This window comes from Chiloscyllium plagiosum, chromosome 40 (genome assembly GCF_004010195.1).
Source record: "Chiloscyllium plagiosum isolate BGI_BamShark_2017 chromosome 40, ASM401019v2, whole genome shotgun sequence".
NCBI lineage: Eukaryota > Metazoa > Chordata > Chondrichthyes > Orectolobiformes > Hemiscylliidae > Chiloscyllium > Chiloscyllium plagiosum.
The window spans coordinates 3,289,840-3,308,540 of NC_057749.1; the positions used below are offsets into that span (position 1 = coordinate 3,289,840).

General features: G+C 40.9%; 1 protein-coding gene across 2 annotated transcripts in view; it reads right to left on the reverse strand.

Annotated features, from left to right (window-relative positions):
- Positions 1 to 18,701, reverse strand: part of slc12a1 (solute carrier family 12 member 1) — a 133,887-nt gene that overhangs the window by 33,281 nt on the left and 81,905 nt on the right. The window contains exons 18-20 of one of the 2 annotated variants that reach the window (XM_043680183.1): positions 5,617 to 5,723; positions 3,270 to 3,352; positions 2,204 to 2,353 (exon numbers count right to left, since the gene is read on the reverse strand). In XM_043680183.1, the coding sequence (XP_043536118.1) occupies positions 2,204 to 2,353; positions 3,270 to 3,352; positions 5,617 to 5,723 (340 nt within the window). Of the gene's footprint in view, positions 1 to 2,203; positions 2,357 to 3,269; positions 3,353 to 5,616; positions 5,724 to 18,701 lie in introns of both variants that reach the window. The other variant, XM_043680182.1, reaches the window with a different exon arrangement.

The following is an 18,701-nucleotide window of genomic DNA, read 5'->3' on the forward strand; positions in this document are numbered from 1 at the left end:
GACCCTGGCACCAGGGAGGCAACATACCTTCCGGGAATCCAGATCCTGACAACAAAATCTCGTGTCGATTCCCCTAACTATCAAATCCGCTACCACGACTACTTTTCTATTCTGCCCCCTTCCCTTCTTAGCCACAGTGTCAGGCTCAGTGCCAGAGAACTGACTGCTATGGCTTTCCTCTGGTAGGTCATCCCCCCCCGCAGTATCCAAAACGGTATACTTATTGCTGAGGGGAATGTCCACAGGGGATCTCTGCACTGTCTGACTGTCCCCTTTCCTCCCCCTAACTGTAACCCATTTATCCTTGTCCTGAGACAATGCTTAAGAAACTATGACAAAAATATTCTATGAACTCCACAGTAAGGTTATCATCGTCTATCTGACTTTTTCAGTCTATGTGATTGAAATCTCTGGTGATTTGAAGTGTCTTTCTGAAAGCTCACATTATCTCTTCCTTCACACTCCATCATACCATGTGGATAGTTAGGGGGCCTTTATACCACTCCTGCAAGTGATTTGCTACCTTTATAAAGTTTACATCTCTCCCCAAACTGTTTCCACATTTTGGATTCCTGAACTTAGGCCATCCCTATCTATTAATTATGCTGATACCATAATTAAGAGAGCCTTCCCTTCCTGTTTCCCTAGCTTCCTGTGCTTACAACATATCCTACATCTTTCAATATTCATGTATCAATGTCATCCTACTACCAGATTTCTGATGGCTGAGGGATCATATTCATTTCAGTGTGTTCTTAGTTCACCTATTTTGTTTGGAATGCCACATCCATTCAGACAGTCTCTAGTTTATCCTTTCTAGTCACTACCCTTATCTATCGACTGATTCTTCGATTTGTGTACATTATCCCTCCTTTTCATGGTCTTCTAATCATTTCCCTAATCGATCTTGTCCGCCTCTACTTTGATTTACCAGTTATTCCCTAATTGAATCCTTTGCCCAAATAAGTCATCATGTTTGCCATTATTCTCACCATCTCTCAGTCACAAATGTTTGGGGTACCTTGCAGGTTCAGGCTTTGTTTTGCATTCACACACGTTCTATCAAAAATAACTTGTAACTGCATGCCTGATAAGCATTTAGAATCAATCTACAGCAAATTAAAAATTGTACACCTGCATGCACTTCTATCACCACATTCAGAAATTAAACTATGTAAACTTGGCACTGCTGTCCTTCAATTTGGCACTATCCAGCTCCTCAGACTATAGTGCAGAAAAAAAACTGGTCCAGATTTTGCTATGCTGATCACTGAAATTGTATAAGGCAGCCAGCAACTTGGAAGGGCATAACAGTGCAGAGTTCCCAAAACTGCAGTGGATTATTCATCATCAGATCAGAGCACTTATCTTTCTAATATATTGATAACAGGAAAGGAATGGAACCAGCAAGAATCTGAGCTACTAACTCATGTTAAAATGAGATTTTTGTTCACCATAACATTTCAAGTTGGTGTTTCTGGGCAGAAAAAGCCTCCTGAAATTATTAACAAGTAATAAGTTCTGCCAATGAGAATGCCAGTAGCATAAAGCATTTCAACTTTCAAAATGTTTGCAGTACAGATTCTTAATACTTAAAGTTGGGGTTTAATGGAAATGAATTTTTAAAACCATGATGCCGATACAAGTTTGATAAATAACATTTAAGTTATATTTTTATACATAATTTGGTTCAAATTTATTTTTAAAAATTATTTGTTCGAATAAGTCAACATGATTCTACTGTGACAGATACTACAGCTGCTAAATCTTGATGGAATCATTTGGAGTGGCTACCAATCACTGTACACTTGGCCTGTCCTTTATGTCCACAAGAACACTGGAAATCTAGACTAGGGCTAATATGGGAACTTTCAGTTGAAACTCTGCCCCAATCTTTTTAAGTAAGTAAAGTGGTAGGAATTGCATTTCAACGTCCTAGTTGAATTACAATCCTCCCTCTAAACTCACCTGCTTAGTTATCGCTAGATTTAACAAAAGAAGTTCCTGAAATTAGCATCAAGCAGAGACTTTGGCAAGCAAGTGACTGATGTGATTCAAAGAAATGAAGTAAGTACCAGTTTCCAGCCTTTTCCCCCGAGGATCACTGACATTATTGAGAGAGATTTGGGTAATCCCCTTGAAATTGATGGCAATAGATCTTAATGTTTATTTGCTACCTGTAATGTACACGGATATACTTTACCTTTCTGATCATTCACCGCTAGGGTATTAGTACTATATTTGACAGTTTTGTTCAAGAATTTCAGTGAACAGATTCCTCGTTTTCCATCCTTTTGTTCATCTTTCTGAGCAGCTTCCAATGCTAATTTTTCTTGTTCCTTTCTCTGCAATTCTTCTATGAAATAAATAACAGAATTTTCATCTATTTAACACTCAGTTTATGAACAAACATCAAGTTGGAACCCAGATTCAATTTCAATCTCCATTGACTGTCTGGGGAGTTTACACATTCTCCCAGTGTCTGCATGGGTTTCTTCTGGGTGCTCCAGTTTCCACCAACAGTCCAAAAATGTGCAGTTTAGATAGACCGGCCAGACTAAATTGCCCATAACATCCAGGGATGTGTAGGTAAGGTGGATTAACCATGGGAAATGTAGAGTTAGAGGGATAAGGTAGGGAGATGAATCTGGGTGAGACGCTCTTTCAAGAGTTGGTTCAAGAAAGGGATTCTATGAAAAGGAAGATTTTAGTAGTCTGTTTAGTCAAAGAACTGAACATGTTTAAATCTTCGCATTCAGTTTTGTTTACTAATACACATTCAAGCAAAAATAACTCAACTCCAGGGCTTCCAAGATCAGGGAGAGTGGCTGCAGATTCGGAATAGGAGAGCGGGAGGCAGCGAGGACTGGTGCAAGGGGAGGAGAGTGAGGGAAGTTAACAGGATAATGGCAAGGTGGGTGGCTTCCTTCAGGGACCCCTTTTCCAAAGCGAGATACAATCAATAGGGCAGAGTACTCAAGAAAGAGGGCCCCGCACCACTTAGAAGGCAGGTGGTAAACCCAACATGGTTGGATAGTCTCCCTGGATGGGAAGTCCTCCTGCTCACAACTGATTGAATATTTAAGGGCCTCATTTGGAAAACCACCTACAAATTGTCCTGCCCCAAATTCGATTGAAGGGACATATCACACTCTTGATTACATGCAGCCATCCCTCACCTCCAAGCTTAGAGAATTTAAATTCTACCCACCATTTCCAGTTTATTCCTATCTGTTTAGATGGTTAGTGTAGCTGCTGCATTATCCTACCTTGAATCTGAAGAATGCGGGAGATGTCAAGCCCTTGGCTAATTCTGAGAATTATCAAACCATATTCAAAATCAAAGGCATCACTGTAAAATCAAAAACAATACCACTCTTCAGAACAGCAAAATGTCACACAAACTTATTGTGATTTTATAACTTTAACACAGAAATTATGAAGTTAGATTTTATAAATGCACTTTCATATATACGGCTTCACGTGAGGTGTTCAAATCAACAATTTGAGAAGGGACCAATTATTTTTCATTTGTCAATGGAAAATCTTGCAGGACCAAACAACATGTCTGAATTTCTGAAATTGACTCTGGACTCCAGATGTGCACAGCTCCATCCTGAGAACACAAACTTAGAATTTTTTAAGTACAGCATTTGTATTTCTGTTGAATTCAACTCCACACAACTGCCCTGTACTGACTGTACATGATTAGTATTACAGCAAACATTTTATTAACTGGCATCTAAGGGACCAGGAGTGTGATTCAACATTCCTGTTGATCAAAAAATCCACATAATCAATTTAAAGGCACACAATAAGTAACAGAAGCAACACAGGGGGAATACAGATTACTGTTAAATTTTATTTACAGCATAAATCACTTAAATAATAATCCAATCTTGCTTTAAATAAAAAAAACTTACCGGCAGACAACCTTGTCACTTGCACCCTCAATTGACTACTCAACATCACGGAAATCACATTAATACATTAAGCTTCCAGTATTTGAGGTATATAGTTTTTTACTTTGAGAGTGTTGGTTCATAAGGTACCGGTTAAAAGAACTTTTGCTGTATTTAGCAAGTAGGAAAACTGACACATCAGAAATCCTGCAGTCTGCTGTTTAGAGGTTGGGGGTACCATTCACAAATCAGTATTTCAGAATTTCTTCAATTTTCTACAAGATTGCCATGATTTGGAAGCCCTTCAAAGTCACAATTTGTAATTGCAGATGTGAATCTTGGATTGGAGATTTGAAGAGCTTATTATGAAATGCTAAAAGCAGAGTTATATCTATACTTAATAATGAGTTATGACATGATGAGGAAAGATGAGGGACCATTGAAACGTAATGGTCTGGTTGTTATTTCTGACAAGCTGTAGTAGCGGAGGAAGGGCACTGTGAAAGTGTCAAGATGCATTAGGAACAGATATTCCACTTGGTAAAACATCATCCTGCATTGTACAATTATGACAGCATAGCCAAGATCAATAGTTAATTGGTTAAACATTCCCACAGCTTTCATTTATTCTTTAAATAACTTTGTTATCTGTTTAGCTGTCTTCAAAAAAGATGACTCAGTAGTGCAGGGTTTGTTTACAAAGCTGTGCCAGTTTGGTAGAATTTTAAGTTTCTGAAACGATGATCATTTTCATGAAACACAAATCTCTCAGATTAGACAATCAAAAACTTAAATGTAATGAGCTCAATATTTAAAGCACATACTGGATAAAGAAATGTGGCAGAAAAAAATCATGGTTGGGAGGTTAGAATGGTCAGCAGAAAAATGACAACTTCTCAGAACATGGAAATGACTATTTTAACCTGATCAGCATAAGATCATGTATGCGCACATCTCTAGTGGCAGGCCCAACTCAGGCTTTTCCCACTTCCACTGGATCAAAATCTCTCCAGCAAGCACAGATGGGACAGAGGCACAATCATAATTTCAGAAAAATTTCCATCTCTTGATTTCATCTACAAGATGAATGTCCATAGTGTTACAGAAGGACACACTTGCACTATTAAAAAGGCAGTGAAAGCAGCAGTTTTGAACTTCCTGAGCAGAGATTATTTCAAGGAAAGCAACAATGGTAGGATTAGTCAATCCAGTGAGCTAGAACAGTGACTACTGCATTGTTTGCCCAAGCAATTAATTTCACACGGTCACCAAAAGGATTAAAAGAGTAAAATGAGACAGTGAAGCTCTTCTCCAGAAGACAAATTTCTTTAAAGTCTAAAGTGTCAATGATGCTAACACATGCTACATGCTCCATGGAAAACAACCCTAATATGAAATGTAAAAGTAGTGCCGTTAGAGAGACAGTCACATGCATGGTTCTAATCTAATAGTCAAACAGAAGCTGAACTTTGAGTGGATTCCATTCTATTGCAAATACAGGAGAGAGCCCACCTCACCAACTAAACCTGATAGCAGGATGATCAAAGTTACAAACTACAACCATAACATAATTCAACAGGTCCTGAAAGGTTTTGCTTTCAGAGAAGGAATTAGTCTTGGATTACATTAAAAAGTGAGCATTTGTTGATATTGCTCAATAAAAAAAAATCACTACTTTTAAGAAGTATAATCAACCATAATAAGAACTACCTACTGCAAAATGCCAACGTAATTCTCAACATCCTGAGGATTATCTGTACGCCAGTCTCTCTTGTATCCAATCACAAGTGTATTTGGTTTCATTCGACCCAATCCAGAAGCCTAGTGGAATACAAGTAAACTCTGTCCAATTAAGCACTTATGTTAAGGTTGTGAAGGCTCCACAAATTTCACAAAGAAAGAGTTTTTCTAAAGGAAATTGTCATTTTGAAACTACATTTACATGAAAACTAGCATCTGCGTTAAAATCTTAGATACATTTATTCTTAATTTTATATTCCAAGAAATGTTTAAACTTGTAAATATAGTACATTGGCTTTTTCATGTTAAATTGTTGTAAATATTAAGCATGGCTTAACACATTTAATAACTTTGTTTCAAGATGAACTTCACCCTTCGTATTAAACCAGTGTTCATTTATTCACCCTTTTAGTGTGCCATTCAGAAAGAACAAATATAATATACAAGCTTTCTGAAAGCAATATGTTTGTTACCTTTAGCATTCCAGATGCATGACTGAGTTACAAAACCTACAGTAGTGCTATTTAACTGGAATACATGATCCATTGTAAACAAACTAAGTTACAAAATGCCTGGGGAAAATAGAGCAGAAAATAAATTGAGTGATGAGATGAGGTTTACAGGGTTTCTGTAGGTGTGTCAGAATTTTGTAGCTCTTATGATACCAGGAGAAAACAAATTAATAATCATATATAACAAAGAAATTGGAGCAGCACTAGGTCATAAACCCTTTGAAATTGTTCTGCTATTCAAGGAGGTCATGGTTCACATTCTACGACATCACTATTTTCCTGTAAAATGCCCATCCATATACCTTGATGTGGGATACATGGAAATATATAAAGAACAGAACATGTACAAAACCATCACTTTCATTCTTGAGCATATTAAACAACTGTGTCTCCACAGCTCTGTGAAACAAAGCATACCAAAGATTCACCATCCTCAGAGTGAAGACACTTCTCACTTCAGTCCTAAATGGTCTGTCCCTTATTTGGATATGCAGGCACAGGGATGCAGTATCATGTTGAGGGGAAGTCGAGCCTGGATTAATGTGTAGGCATTAGTATCCTAAGCCAATGCAGACTGAAATAACTCCAGAGATGCCACCATCCCATCACCAAGTCACCCTTTATTTGCACGTGGCAGAGCCAGCTCTTAGAATGAGGTTTTCTTCCTCCTTCATGTCAATCCCCTGAATGAGAAGATTCTAAATCCCCTACTTATATATATTTTTAATTACTCACACACTAATGCTATACATCAATAGTGTGTACTTTCCCCCCACAGCACCCGTATTGTGCAGCGATTCAGTTAAAAACGCTATTTGTGTAAATAAGTTTGTTCGATATTCCACCACCAGGATAAACACCCTTGTGGCCAGAGAACCAGTCATAAGCAAAGCTTGATAGGGGCAATGCTTAAATGAACAAAGTTAAAAATCACAACACCAGTCATAGTCCAACAAATTTATTTGGAAATATAAGCTTTCAGAGTGCTTTTCCTTCATCAGGTAGTTACTCCTGTTGGACTATAAGCTGGTGTTGTGTGATTTTTAACTTTGTCCATCTCAGTCCAACACCGTCACCTTTACTACATGAAAAAAGTAAAGGGAGAGGGTGGGAATTAAATCAAAACACTACTTTTTATATTTGTCAGCCAGAAGTTTTGATTGGAGCTGTTAGCCTGATCCATTCAGGGAATTCATGCTCCAAGTCCACTGACTGACCTTGTTACAATCCCCCCCCCCCCCCAGGTCTGATTCCATAGGCCTGTTCATTTTCTTGTAGTCTCTGGTTTTCTCACTGGGTCTGGGTCCAGTTCCTCTGACGCAGACTCTGATAAGGGCAGCAACTACCAGACCGTAGTCCATCTCTTGCACCCATAAGATCTTGGAAGAAATTCCACAATCACCTGATGAAGGAGCAGCGCTCCCAAAGCTAGTGCTTCCAATTAAACCTGTTGGACTATAACCTGGTGTTGTGTGATTTTTAACTTTGGAAGAAATTCATCCTCTTCCTCAAGGAGTAAACGAAATTGAGGCTATGACATGTGCCATCCACCATGTCCATCTCAGATTCCGAGGTTTCTTCAATGCTAGACGGAGTGGGAGAACCCACAAGTTCTGACAGCCTTTCTGGCTGTTCAGTGGGGCTGTGAATGCTTTGATCCTGCCCCATTTGTGAGTTTGCAACTTTCCTGTGGTCCAAGTGTTTGTTTAGGACTATCTGACTGACAAGAATTTGGTACTTTTCACAAACTTTGAATGTTACAGGTCCTGTCCTCACAGCCATTTCCATGGTTTCAGCACCAAACTTCATGCACTTAAGTAAATGGTCTCACTCACTTACTCGAGTCTGTCTGGCACTGATTTTCCTGATGCCATTTCAATCTCCCCCCACCAGATCAAAGATGATCAGATTTAACCTGGTGTGCAGTCTTTGTTCCATTAGCAACTCTGCTGGAGCTATTCCTGTAGTTGCACAAGGGGTGGTCCGATAATCAAAATAGGAAGCGGGAAAGTTAGGTATCGAGTGAAGCTGTAGGCTGCTTCTTTAAGTCTGCCTTTAAAGTTTAGATTGCTCTTTCTGCTGATCATTAGACGATGGATGATATGGAGCTGTCTTTACATGTTGAATGCAAGTCGACTTTAGGATATACTCTAATTCCCTGATGGTTAATGATGGCCTGTTGTCTGTGACTAAAATGGCTAGGAGTCAGAGTATTGTAAAAAATGCTCACAGCTTTTGTATCGTCATCCCCATTTTGACAATGAATTCTACACATGTGCAACTGAGTGGGCACCAACAATGACTAAGAATGTCGAGCCCATGAAAGGGCCAGCATAGTTGACAGGGCTTACCCAACAGTAATTTGTCCTTGCTGCTACTGTGGGCACTGCCCCACTAACATGGCTATGTTGGCCACCAGGTAGAACTGCTCACCAACATCTTCATTTCAGAAATCCCTGGATGATCCTGGTGAGGTTCAGCCAGTATCTAGTGGTGACCTTTGCTCAGAACAAAAGACTGTCCTCTACAATGATCTGGTCTCCGTGGGTCCAGGAAGTTTTCAATTTTGGTTGTGATGGCCCTCTGGTTTCCCCATTACCACCAACTGTTTTAGTTTTGCCAGGATGGAATCATTTTGCATGCACAGTTTGATATTGTCAGCAGTGACTGGAATGGTGTCCAGAAAGTTTAAAACCAGAACTGACACTTCCAGTGACGACAGCGTTGGTGTATCTGCCAGCGGGAGGTAAATCAAAGGCATCTGCTACTTGGCCTCCTGGACGGTGTTTCAACTTGTAATTGTACACACTTACAATGAGAGCCCATTGCTAAATTTGACCTGAAACTATGGAAGCTCACATTTGTTCTGAGTAGCCCTAGCAGGGATTTGTGGTCTGTTACTATTATAAATTTACGTGTGTAAAGGTATTGGTGGAACTTTCTCACACCAAAGCCAACTGCCAATCCTTCCTTCTCTGGTTGGTAGTATTTGTGCTCTGCATCAGCCAAAGTCTTGGAAGCATATGGTATTGGATTGGAAAGCCCAATGGGTCACCTGTGAGACAACATTACCCCTATAGCATCCAGAGAGCATGTCAGTACCAGACTGTGCATGGAATCAATGTGCTAATACCCAAGATGATGATAACTGCTTCTTTACTTCTCTAAAGGGTCAGTCTTGGCTATGGAACAATTTCGAAGGCTGACCCTTTCTCAATAGCAGATGTGAAGGTGACAGGATGGAGGCCCAAGTTGCATATGAATTTAACATAATTCACCAATCTAATCCAAGACCCAAGCTCTGGTACAGACATGGAAGTCGTGGCACCTTTGATTGCCCTCACTTTATCTTCTAACAGGTGTAACCTGGTCTGGTCAACTCTGTAGCCCAAGTCGGTCACTTGGAATGCCTAGAACACACAATCTTCCCTAAGGCAAATACCCACCTGGGAGAATTGTCTATGACCAAGCTCTTGAAGTGTTCTTTATTGGCCTTCTCTGATGTTATGTCATCCAGATAAATGGTAGACCTTGTAAAATGTCCGCCATTGTCTGCTGAAAAATAGCACAGACTGATACCACCTGGAATAGCAGGTGTTGTATATTGGTACAAACCCTTCTGGGGTTTTAATTGTAGCATACTTCTGTGAATCCTCATCTAACTGCAATTGCAAGTATGCATGGCTCATGTCCAGCTTTATGAAGGACAGCACCCTCAACAGCTTTGTATACAAGTTCTCTGTGCAAGGAATGGGATATTTATCCAGCTGCGAGAAACAGTTTACCATTTGATTATAATCCCCACAAAGGCGAACCATCAAGTTTCAAAAATCAATGCGACTGGTGCTGCCCATTCTGCAAACTGGACTGGTTTCATGATTCCTTCGCTTTCCAGCCTCCTAATTTCTGCCTTTACTTTTATATATAAGGCAAATAGCACAGGACAGGCCAGGTAGAATTGTGGAATTGCTTCCTGGCTAACATGCAACGTGGCCTTGGCTCTGTTGGTAGTCCCTATACCTTCCTGAAAAACATTTGACTATTTAATTCAGACTTCACTCAGGCAGCCATTTTCTAATCGAAAAATGTTGAGCCAATCAAAATGAATCTTTCTCAACCAATCTCCCACCCCCATCAGGCACGGGCCTGAGCTTTTTACAACAATCAGTGGTAACCGTACCAGTTGCTTCTCATAAGAGGCCGGTAACAAAGTCGTAGCCTTACTTTGTAAACGTTTCCCCAGTATAGGTTCTCAGACTAGCTGGGGTATTGCACAAACTTAGAGACTGGAGTCTAGAGCGAATTTTGTTCAAGATTAGTTCTGCAATTACTAATACAGACAATACTACATCAACCTCCATTGGAACCAGGTGACCTTTAACCAGATATTTATTTTGATTGTTTCTAATTTGACGTTGCTAAACAACTTAACTGTTCCAAGCCAGAAGTAGGTGGGCTTTCCAACATGTGCACTCTCCTCAATACCAGCTTATGAGGAATTGGCTGAATTGGTCTCTTTCCCAATTCAGACCGAGTGGGACTCTTCCGCTGTCCCGAGTCTGCAAACTGACAGCAGCTTCACTGGCTTGCTGGCCTGAATCCTGAAGAAAATGTAAACCATTTGGCCAGGGTTTGGCTTTATTTTAGGGTTTTGGTGTGGGCTAACCTAGAACCTCTCTATTTAGGGCATGTCCCGAGTGAGGAAGCATTAGAATCAGCTTTATTATCATGTACATAAATGAGCAGAGTGAAAAGTTTACAAGTTGCTACTTACATCACTATCTCAGATATAAAGGTACCTAGATACAGATTCTTAACTATAATTCTTAGGTTGGGGAGGGGTGGGGAGAGAAAATTAAAAAAATTAAAGAAATCAAATGTACAAAATTACAAATCATAGGAATGAATTAAAAAAAAATAAAGGAACAGAAATTTCAGAATAACAATCCTTCCAAACCAGCCCATGCCAGGCCAAGCGACTGCAAACCTGCCACACCATGCAGAGATCCCCACGCTGGTCTGCGTTGAGGCCAAGGGTCCGAGTCCATGCTGAGGGCGGAAGTTCAGGACTTCATTAAGAAGGAAGAAAACAGAAGGAAAAAAAGCAAGAAAAGAAACCGACAGAGTGGATGAGCCATCTTGGATCTGTATGCAATTGCCTTCACTCAAGTGATGTTCCCCAAGTTCAGTTGGCCTGGCAAGGGTGCAAGTTGGTACACATACTCTACTTAGATTTTCTAATGACAAAACCAGTTGTGATACTTGTTTGAAATCCAGTTGGGCTTTAGCTAGTAGACACTTTTGCACAGTTACATTATTAATCCCACATTCCAAACAGGGTCTAGCATCTCATTAAGAGCTAAACCAATCTTAATGCCTCTGCCAGTTGTTTTAACATCATTAAAATTCCCAACATGGATTCTCCTGGTTCTTGAACTGCCGAATAAAACCAATAGCATCTCAGAATTAGAGGCGGCTTGGGTTTGTATTTAAACTTGTCAATTCTTGCGAGGCTTTAGCTTCTGGGAGAATTAGGCTCCAAATAACTGAAAGGGGGTGGGGGGTGCACAAGCTGTCAGGAGAATTATTTGCTGCTTTTCATCTGTCCCAATGACATTTGCTTAGAAAAAAATATGCATTCTTTTTGCATACTGGGCCCAGTCTTCGATTGCAGGATCAAACAAATCAAGCTTCCCAGATAATGGCATGATGCCAGCAATGCTTACTGCAACTCAAAACCATCTATTGCAAGTGAGTTTCTTCAGGCGCATGCTTTTCTCGTCACTGCAGAAATAACTACAGAGGCTGGTATTCCATCACCAAGTCATTATTTATACGTGCATACTACATAACACTGATCTGGCTTCATCAGAGCCAGATCCCAGAGTGAGCAGAACCTCTGACACTCCTATTTATATCTGTTGGCTAAGGCAGGACGGGACAATAATTTAAAACTGTGCATCAGCTGATGGGGTCAGTGTTTACAAAAACAATTTTAAAGGACTGAACCTGGGCTCAGTATTTGAATGCCTCTAGCATTAACAATAAATCAGATGAATGTCGGCTCAAATAGAAATTCATACAGATGACCTAATTGCTATTATGGGATGTGGCTACAAGGTACCAAGGGTGAGACATGCTAAGGAATGTCAGGTGGTTGAGATAGGATGATGAATGACTCTAATTTAAATTGCACCATTGCTGTAGTGAGAGATGACATTAATGTTTAAAGCAGAGTCAATTTGGATGACAGTAAGAAACGGTAAGTTGCAGAAAATATAGGGAGTTGTTTACATAGCACAAAATAGTGGTAATGTAAAAGCACAGTATAAAAATCAAGGAGTTAGAGGTGGGTGTGTTACAGTACAGTACAATACATTAATCATGAGGAATTTTCCAATCTTTATAGTACTACTTGGGTTTGCTCTGTCTAATGTTGGAAAACTAACCATTTACATGTATTGCAATATGCTGAGGAACCAAACATGTTCATCAATAATCTTGATATAAAGAAGCCTTTAAGGAGGACCATAATACAGAAAAAAATACACTAAGGTTTAAAAGTGATGTCATTCAATCAGAAACTAGGTCTTCAGAAACTTAACGGAGGTCATGTAGATGACAGGTAAACTGGCCTGGTGGATTAGAAAACTTAATTATCGTAGGCAATGGCTAATATCTGAACTAATACATGGTTTCAACAAAAATATGCATTCCTTTAATGCATGCAGAAACCAAACAGGGAATATGTTCCAACACTGGCTCTCAAAAGAAAGAATTGTATCAGATTCAGGGAAGAGACTTTTGTTTTTAATTCATTCACAGTTTGAGGGTGCCGCTGGCTAAGCCGCATTTATTGTCCAGAGGGCAGTTAAGAGTCAACCACATTACTGCAGGTGTGGACTCACATGTAGGCCATACCAGGTAAGGATGGCATCTTCCTTCCCTGAAGGACATCAGGGTTTTTCCAACAATCAACAATGGATTAATGGTCATCATTTGACTCTTAATTCCAGATTTTTATTGAATTCAAATTCAATAAATTGGCCAGAACATTATCTGGGAATCTGGATTAATACCACTAGGCCATCACCTCCCTGTTTTAAAGTTGTGGAACATATTGTGGAATAAAATGGCAATTCTGCAGATTGGCAGCTTTTTGTTAATTCAACAAAAAAAAAGACCAAGAACAAGATTAAGAAAGCAAAGTACAGAACGAGAATAAATTGGCGAGAAGCATGAAAACAAAGAGGTTCTGTAGGTGTGTAAAAGAAATTTAGCACGATTACAAGGGGAGTCAAAGTCTGCACAGTCTACAAAAAACTTCCTCAAGAATCGTGGGGAATCAAGGTACAAATGTAAATGAAGAATTGAGATACTGACATTAGTAAAAGATACAAGAAATTAAAAACAATTAAAGTAGACGAATCCCCTCCCTGGATGTGATAATCTAAATTCCACAGCATTGAAAGACATGGCTGTGGAGATGGTAGATACATTGATGGTTAATTTGCAAAATTCTACTGCACTAGAATGGTTTCTAGTGGAGCAAGTTGGAGAGAGGTAAATGCCTGTGGGGTAACCCACCAAACTTCCAGGTAGAATGGCTCCACAACCAAGCAGATTCCATCCATTCCCAGTTGCAGAATGAGGGAGATATAGTAGGACGGAGAGGAAGTGGAAAACCAATTAAAGTCATAGAGCTGTACCATACAGAAACAGACCCTTCAGTTCAACTCATCCATGCCACCAGATATCCTAAATTAATCTAGTCCCATTTGTCCACATTTAGCCCATATCCCTCTAAACCCTTCCTATTCTGTGTACCCCTTCAGATGCTTTTTAAATGTTGTAATTGTACTAGCCTCCACTACTACCTCTGGCAGCTCATTCTATATACATAGAACCCTCAAAGAAAACGTTGCTCCTTCAGCCCTTTTTAAATCTTTCCCCTCTTACCTTAAACCTATGCCAACTATTTTTTGGACTCCCCTACCCTGGGAGAACAATCTTGGCTTTTCACCCTATGCATGCCCCTCATGATTTTATAAACTTCTACAAGGTTACCCCATAACTTCCAATAATCCAGGGAAAATAGTCACAGCCTATTCAGCTCTCCTTATAGATCAGACCCTTGGCAATATCCTAGCAAATCTTTTCTGAATCCTTTCAAGTTTCACAACATCCTTCCTACAGGAGGGAGACGAGAATTGAATGCAATATTGAAAGAGTGGCCTAATTAATGTCCTGCACAACCGCAACACGACATCCCAACTCCTATACTCAATGCACTGAATGATAAAGGCAAACACCTTCTTCACTATCCTGTCTACCTGTGACTCCACTATCAAGGAGCTATGAACCTGCACCCCAAGGTCTCTTTGTTCTGCAACACTCCCTAGGACCTTACCATCAAGTACATAAATCCTGCCCTGATTTGCCCTACCAACATGCAACACCTCACATTTATCAAAACTAAACTCCATCTGCCACTCCTTGGCCCGTCAACCAATCTAATCAAGGTCCTGCTGTAGTGAGATACTGCACACTGTCCACTAGACCACCAACTTTGGTGTCATCTTCAATCTTAGTAACCATAGTTCCTACGTTCACATCCAAAGCATTTATAAAAATGACAAAAAGCAGTGGACCCAGCACCATGCCTGCGGCACACAGCTGATGGCATACCTCCAGACCAAAACAATAACCTTCCACTCTCCATCCTCTGTCTTCTACTGTCAAGCCAATTTTGTATCCACCTGGCAAGCTTTCCCTGAATCCCATGTGATCTAACTTACTAACCAGTCTACCATGTTCATTGTTCTGCCTTCATTAATCTTCTGTCACGACTTCAAAAAATTCAGTCTAGTTAGCGAGACAGGATTTCTCACACGCAAACATGTTGACTATCCCTAATCAGTCCTTGCTCTTCTAAATACATGTAAATCCTGGCCTTCAGAATACGCTCCAAAAATGTACCCACCATTGCTAACAGGTTCATCTATGATTCCCTGGCTTTTCCTTACCACTTTTCTTAAATACTGGCACCACATTAGCAACCCTCCAGTCTGGTGGTACCTCACACGTGGCTATCAATGATACAGAAATTTCTACAAGGGGCCCAGCAATCACATCCCTGTCTTTGCAAAATGTTCTGGGTATACCTGATCAGGTCTCTAGGACTTTATCCACTTTGATGTATTTTAAGATGTCCAGTACCACCTCCTCTGTAATATGGATGTTTTAAGTTTTCAATATTTGTTTCACCAAGTTCTCTAGGCTTCCATATCCTTCTCTACAGAAAATACAGACTCAAAATAACTTGTTTAGTATCTCACCCACCTGCTGCGGCCTACACAGACAGCCTTGTTCATCATTAAGGAGCCCTATTCTCTCCCTAGTTACTCTTGTCCTTAACATATTTGTAGAATCTCTTCACCTTATCTGCCAAAGCTACCTCATGTCCCTTTTTTGGCCTCCTGGTTTCCTTTCCAAGTATACGCCTACTGCCCATATACACTTGATCCCAGCTGTTTATACTTGACATATGCCTCCTTTTTCCTGACTAAGCTTCAATTTCTCTAGTCAGCAAGCATTCCCTATAGCTACCAGCCTTACTCTTCATACTAACAGGAACAAACTCTCTCTTGACTCCTGTTGGGGGCACTTTGGTGGCATGGGTGACAATGGCTAGCAAACAACTCTCACTTTATGTACATATTTTTGTCCTTTAATCGTACATGTAGTTGTTAGTCCATCTTGAAGTGCTAAATGCATTATTACACCATCTAGAATTACTTCATAGCCACAGACAAGTCTCAATAGAGCTGGATGCACGGAATAATGCACACACATAGCATGGGGTCATTCAGATTCCTTTGATCTTTGTTTAAATATCCCTCTGCATGCACTGGTGTAATTGACACAGTGATCCAGCAGTAGTGTTGTCATGAAGGTACAAAACACAGACGGTCAATACCGTAGCACGGCCAGGGAACTGAACCTCCACAACTGTCTTGTTCAGTGTTTTGGTCTACGACCAATGTTCCATCCCTCTAAAAGTCCGATGATTGGTGATTACTGAAGTCACCTATCTCTCAAGTTAAATGCCTTACCCTGTCCGCTCTGTGGTCACTGCCATTTTCTTCCTCAATGTTCACTTTTAATGTGCATCATGATGGAAGGCAACAGTGAACATTCCTGTGCCAGTGGCTTCCAACATCAGCCTCAGCTTGAATATGCCAGTGAGCCCTCAAACATCCACAGCCTCATTTCCCCAAGTCCCCATAAAGTCGGTCTACAGCGTTTATAGAACATAGAAAAGTACAGCACAGAACAGGCTCTTTGGCCCACGATGTTGTGCCGAGATTTAATCCTAATGTAAAATATAGTAACAACCTGCGCACCCCTCACTTACTGCTATCCATGTGCATGTCCAGCAGTCGCTTAAATGTCCCCAATGACTCTGCTTCCACCACCACTGCTGGTAACGAATTCAATGCATTCACAACTGTCTGCATAAAGAACCTACCTCTGACGTCTCCTTTATCCTTCCTCCTCATATCTTCAAACTATGACTTCTCGTACCAGTCAATCCTGCCCTGGGGAAAAGTCTCTGGCTATTGACTCTGTCTATTCCTCTCATTATTTTGTACACCTCTGTCAGGTCTCCTCTCTTCCTCCTTCTCTCCAGAGAGAAAACTCAGAGCTTATTCAACCTTTCTTCATACGACAAGCCCTCCAGTCCGGGCAGCATCCTGGTAAACCTTCTTTGCACCCTCTCTAAAGCCTCTGTATCTTTCCTATAGTAGGGCAACTATAGGTTAACAACTCTATCCACTTGAGTGGCAACTTTGAGGGATCTGTGTACTTGCACACCCAGGTCCCTCTGTTCCTCCACACTGCCAAGAATCCTGTCTTTAATCCTATATTCAGCATTCCATTTCGACCTTCCGAAATGCATCACTTCGCATTTATCCAGTTGAACTCCATCTGCCATTTCTCAGCCCAGTTCTGCATCCTGCCTATGTTGCGCTGCAGCCTGCAGTAGCTCTCTATATTATCGACGACACCTCCAACCTTTGTGTCATCTGCAAATTTACTAACCCGCCCCTCAATCTGCCCATCCAAGTCATTTATAAAAACTACAAAGAGCAGAGGCCCAAGTCCAGAGCCCTGCGGGACTCCACTCAACACTCTCCTCCAGACAGAATATGTTCCATCTACAACCACACACTGCCTTCTGTCAGCCAGCCAATTCTGAATCCAGATAGCCAAATCTCCCTGTACCCCATACTTCCTGACGTTTTGAATGGGTCTACAGTGGGGAACCCTATCAAATGCCTTGCTGAAACTCCTATACACCACACCCACTGCTCGAATATCGTTGACCTGTCTTGACACCTCCTCAAAGAACTCAATAAGATTGTGAGGCATGACCTGCCCCTCACAAAGCCATGCAGATTGCCTTTAATCACACTATGCTTTGCCAAATAGTCATAAATCCTATCCCTCAGAATTCTTTCCACAACTTTGCTGATCACAGAAGTGAGACTGACTGATCTATAATTGCCAGTGATTTTCCTATTATCCTTCTTGATAAGAGGAACAACATTCGCCTCCTTCCAATCCTCCGGTACGACTCCCATGGAGAGTGAGGAGGCAAATATCCTCGCCAGCGATTTAGCAATCTCCTTTCTCTCTTCCCGGGGCATCCTAGGATAACTCTGGTCTGGCCCTGGGGACTTGTCAATCTTAATGTTTTCCAAAAATTCTAGCATATCATCTTCATCAATCTTGATCTGGTCAAGACTGTATCCCAACTCCTCTAAGTTTTCATTTATAACAAGGTCCCTTTCCTTGATGAAAACCAAAGCAATAAACTCATTTAGGGCTTCCCCTATCTGCTCAGACTCCATGCACAAGTTCCCTCCGTTATCCCTGATCAGCCCTATCTTCTCCCTGATCATTTTCTTCTTCCACACGTATGAGTAAAACACCTTTGAGTTCTACCTAATCCTTCTTGCCAAGCCTTTTTCATGCCCCCTCCTGGCTCTCCTCAGTCCGTTTCTGAGCTCCTTTATAGCAAGCCTGTAATCCTCTAAAGCTGTGCTGGATCCTTGCTTCCTCCGCCTTACATAAGTTGCCTTCTTCCTTTTGACGAGCAGTTCCTCTGCTCTCATCATCCAAGGTTCCTTAATCTTACCCCTTCTTACCTGCCTCAGAGGAGCAAATTTGTGCATCACTTGCAACAACTGCTCCTTAAACAGTCTCCACATGTCTGCTGTGCCCTTTCTGTGGAACAATTGCTCCCAGTCTGTACTTCCCAACTTCTGTCTGATAGCATCATAATTTCCTTTTCCCCAATTCAATATCTTCCCTTGGTAATTGCTCCCTTCATTTTCCAAGGCCATGCTAAATGTGAGGAGAAAGTGAGGTCTGCAGATGCTGGAGATCAAAGTTGAAACTTTATTGCTGGAACATCACAGCAGGTCAGGCAGCATCCAGGGAACAGGAGATTCGACGTTTCGGGCACAGGCCCTTCTTC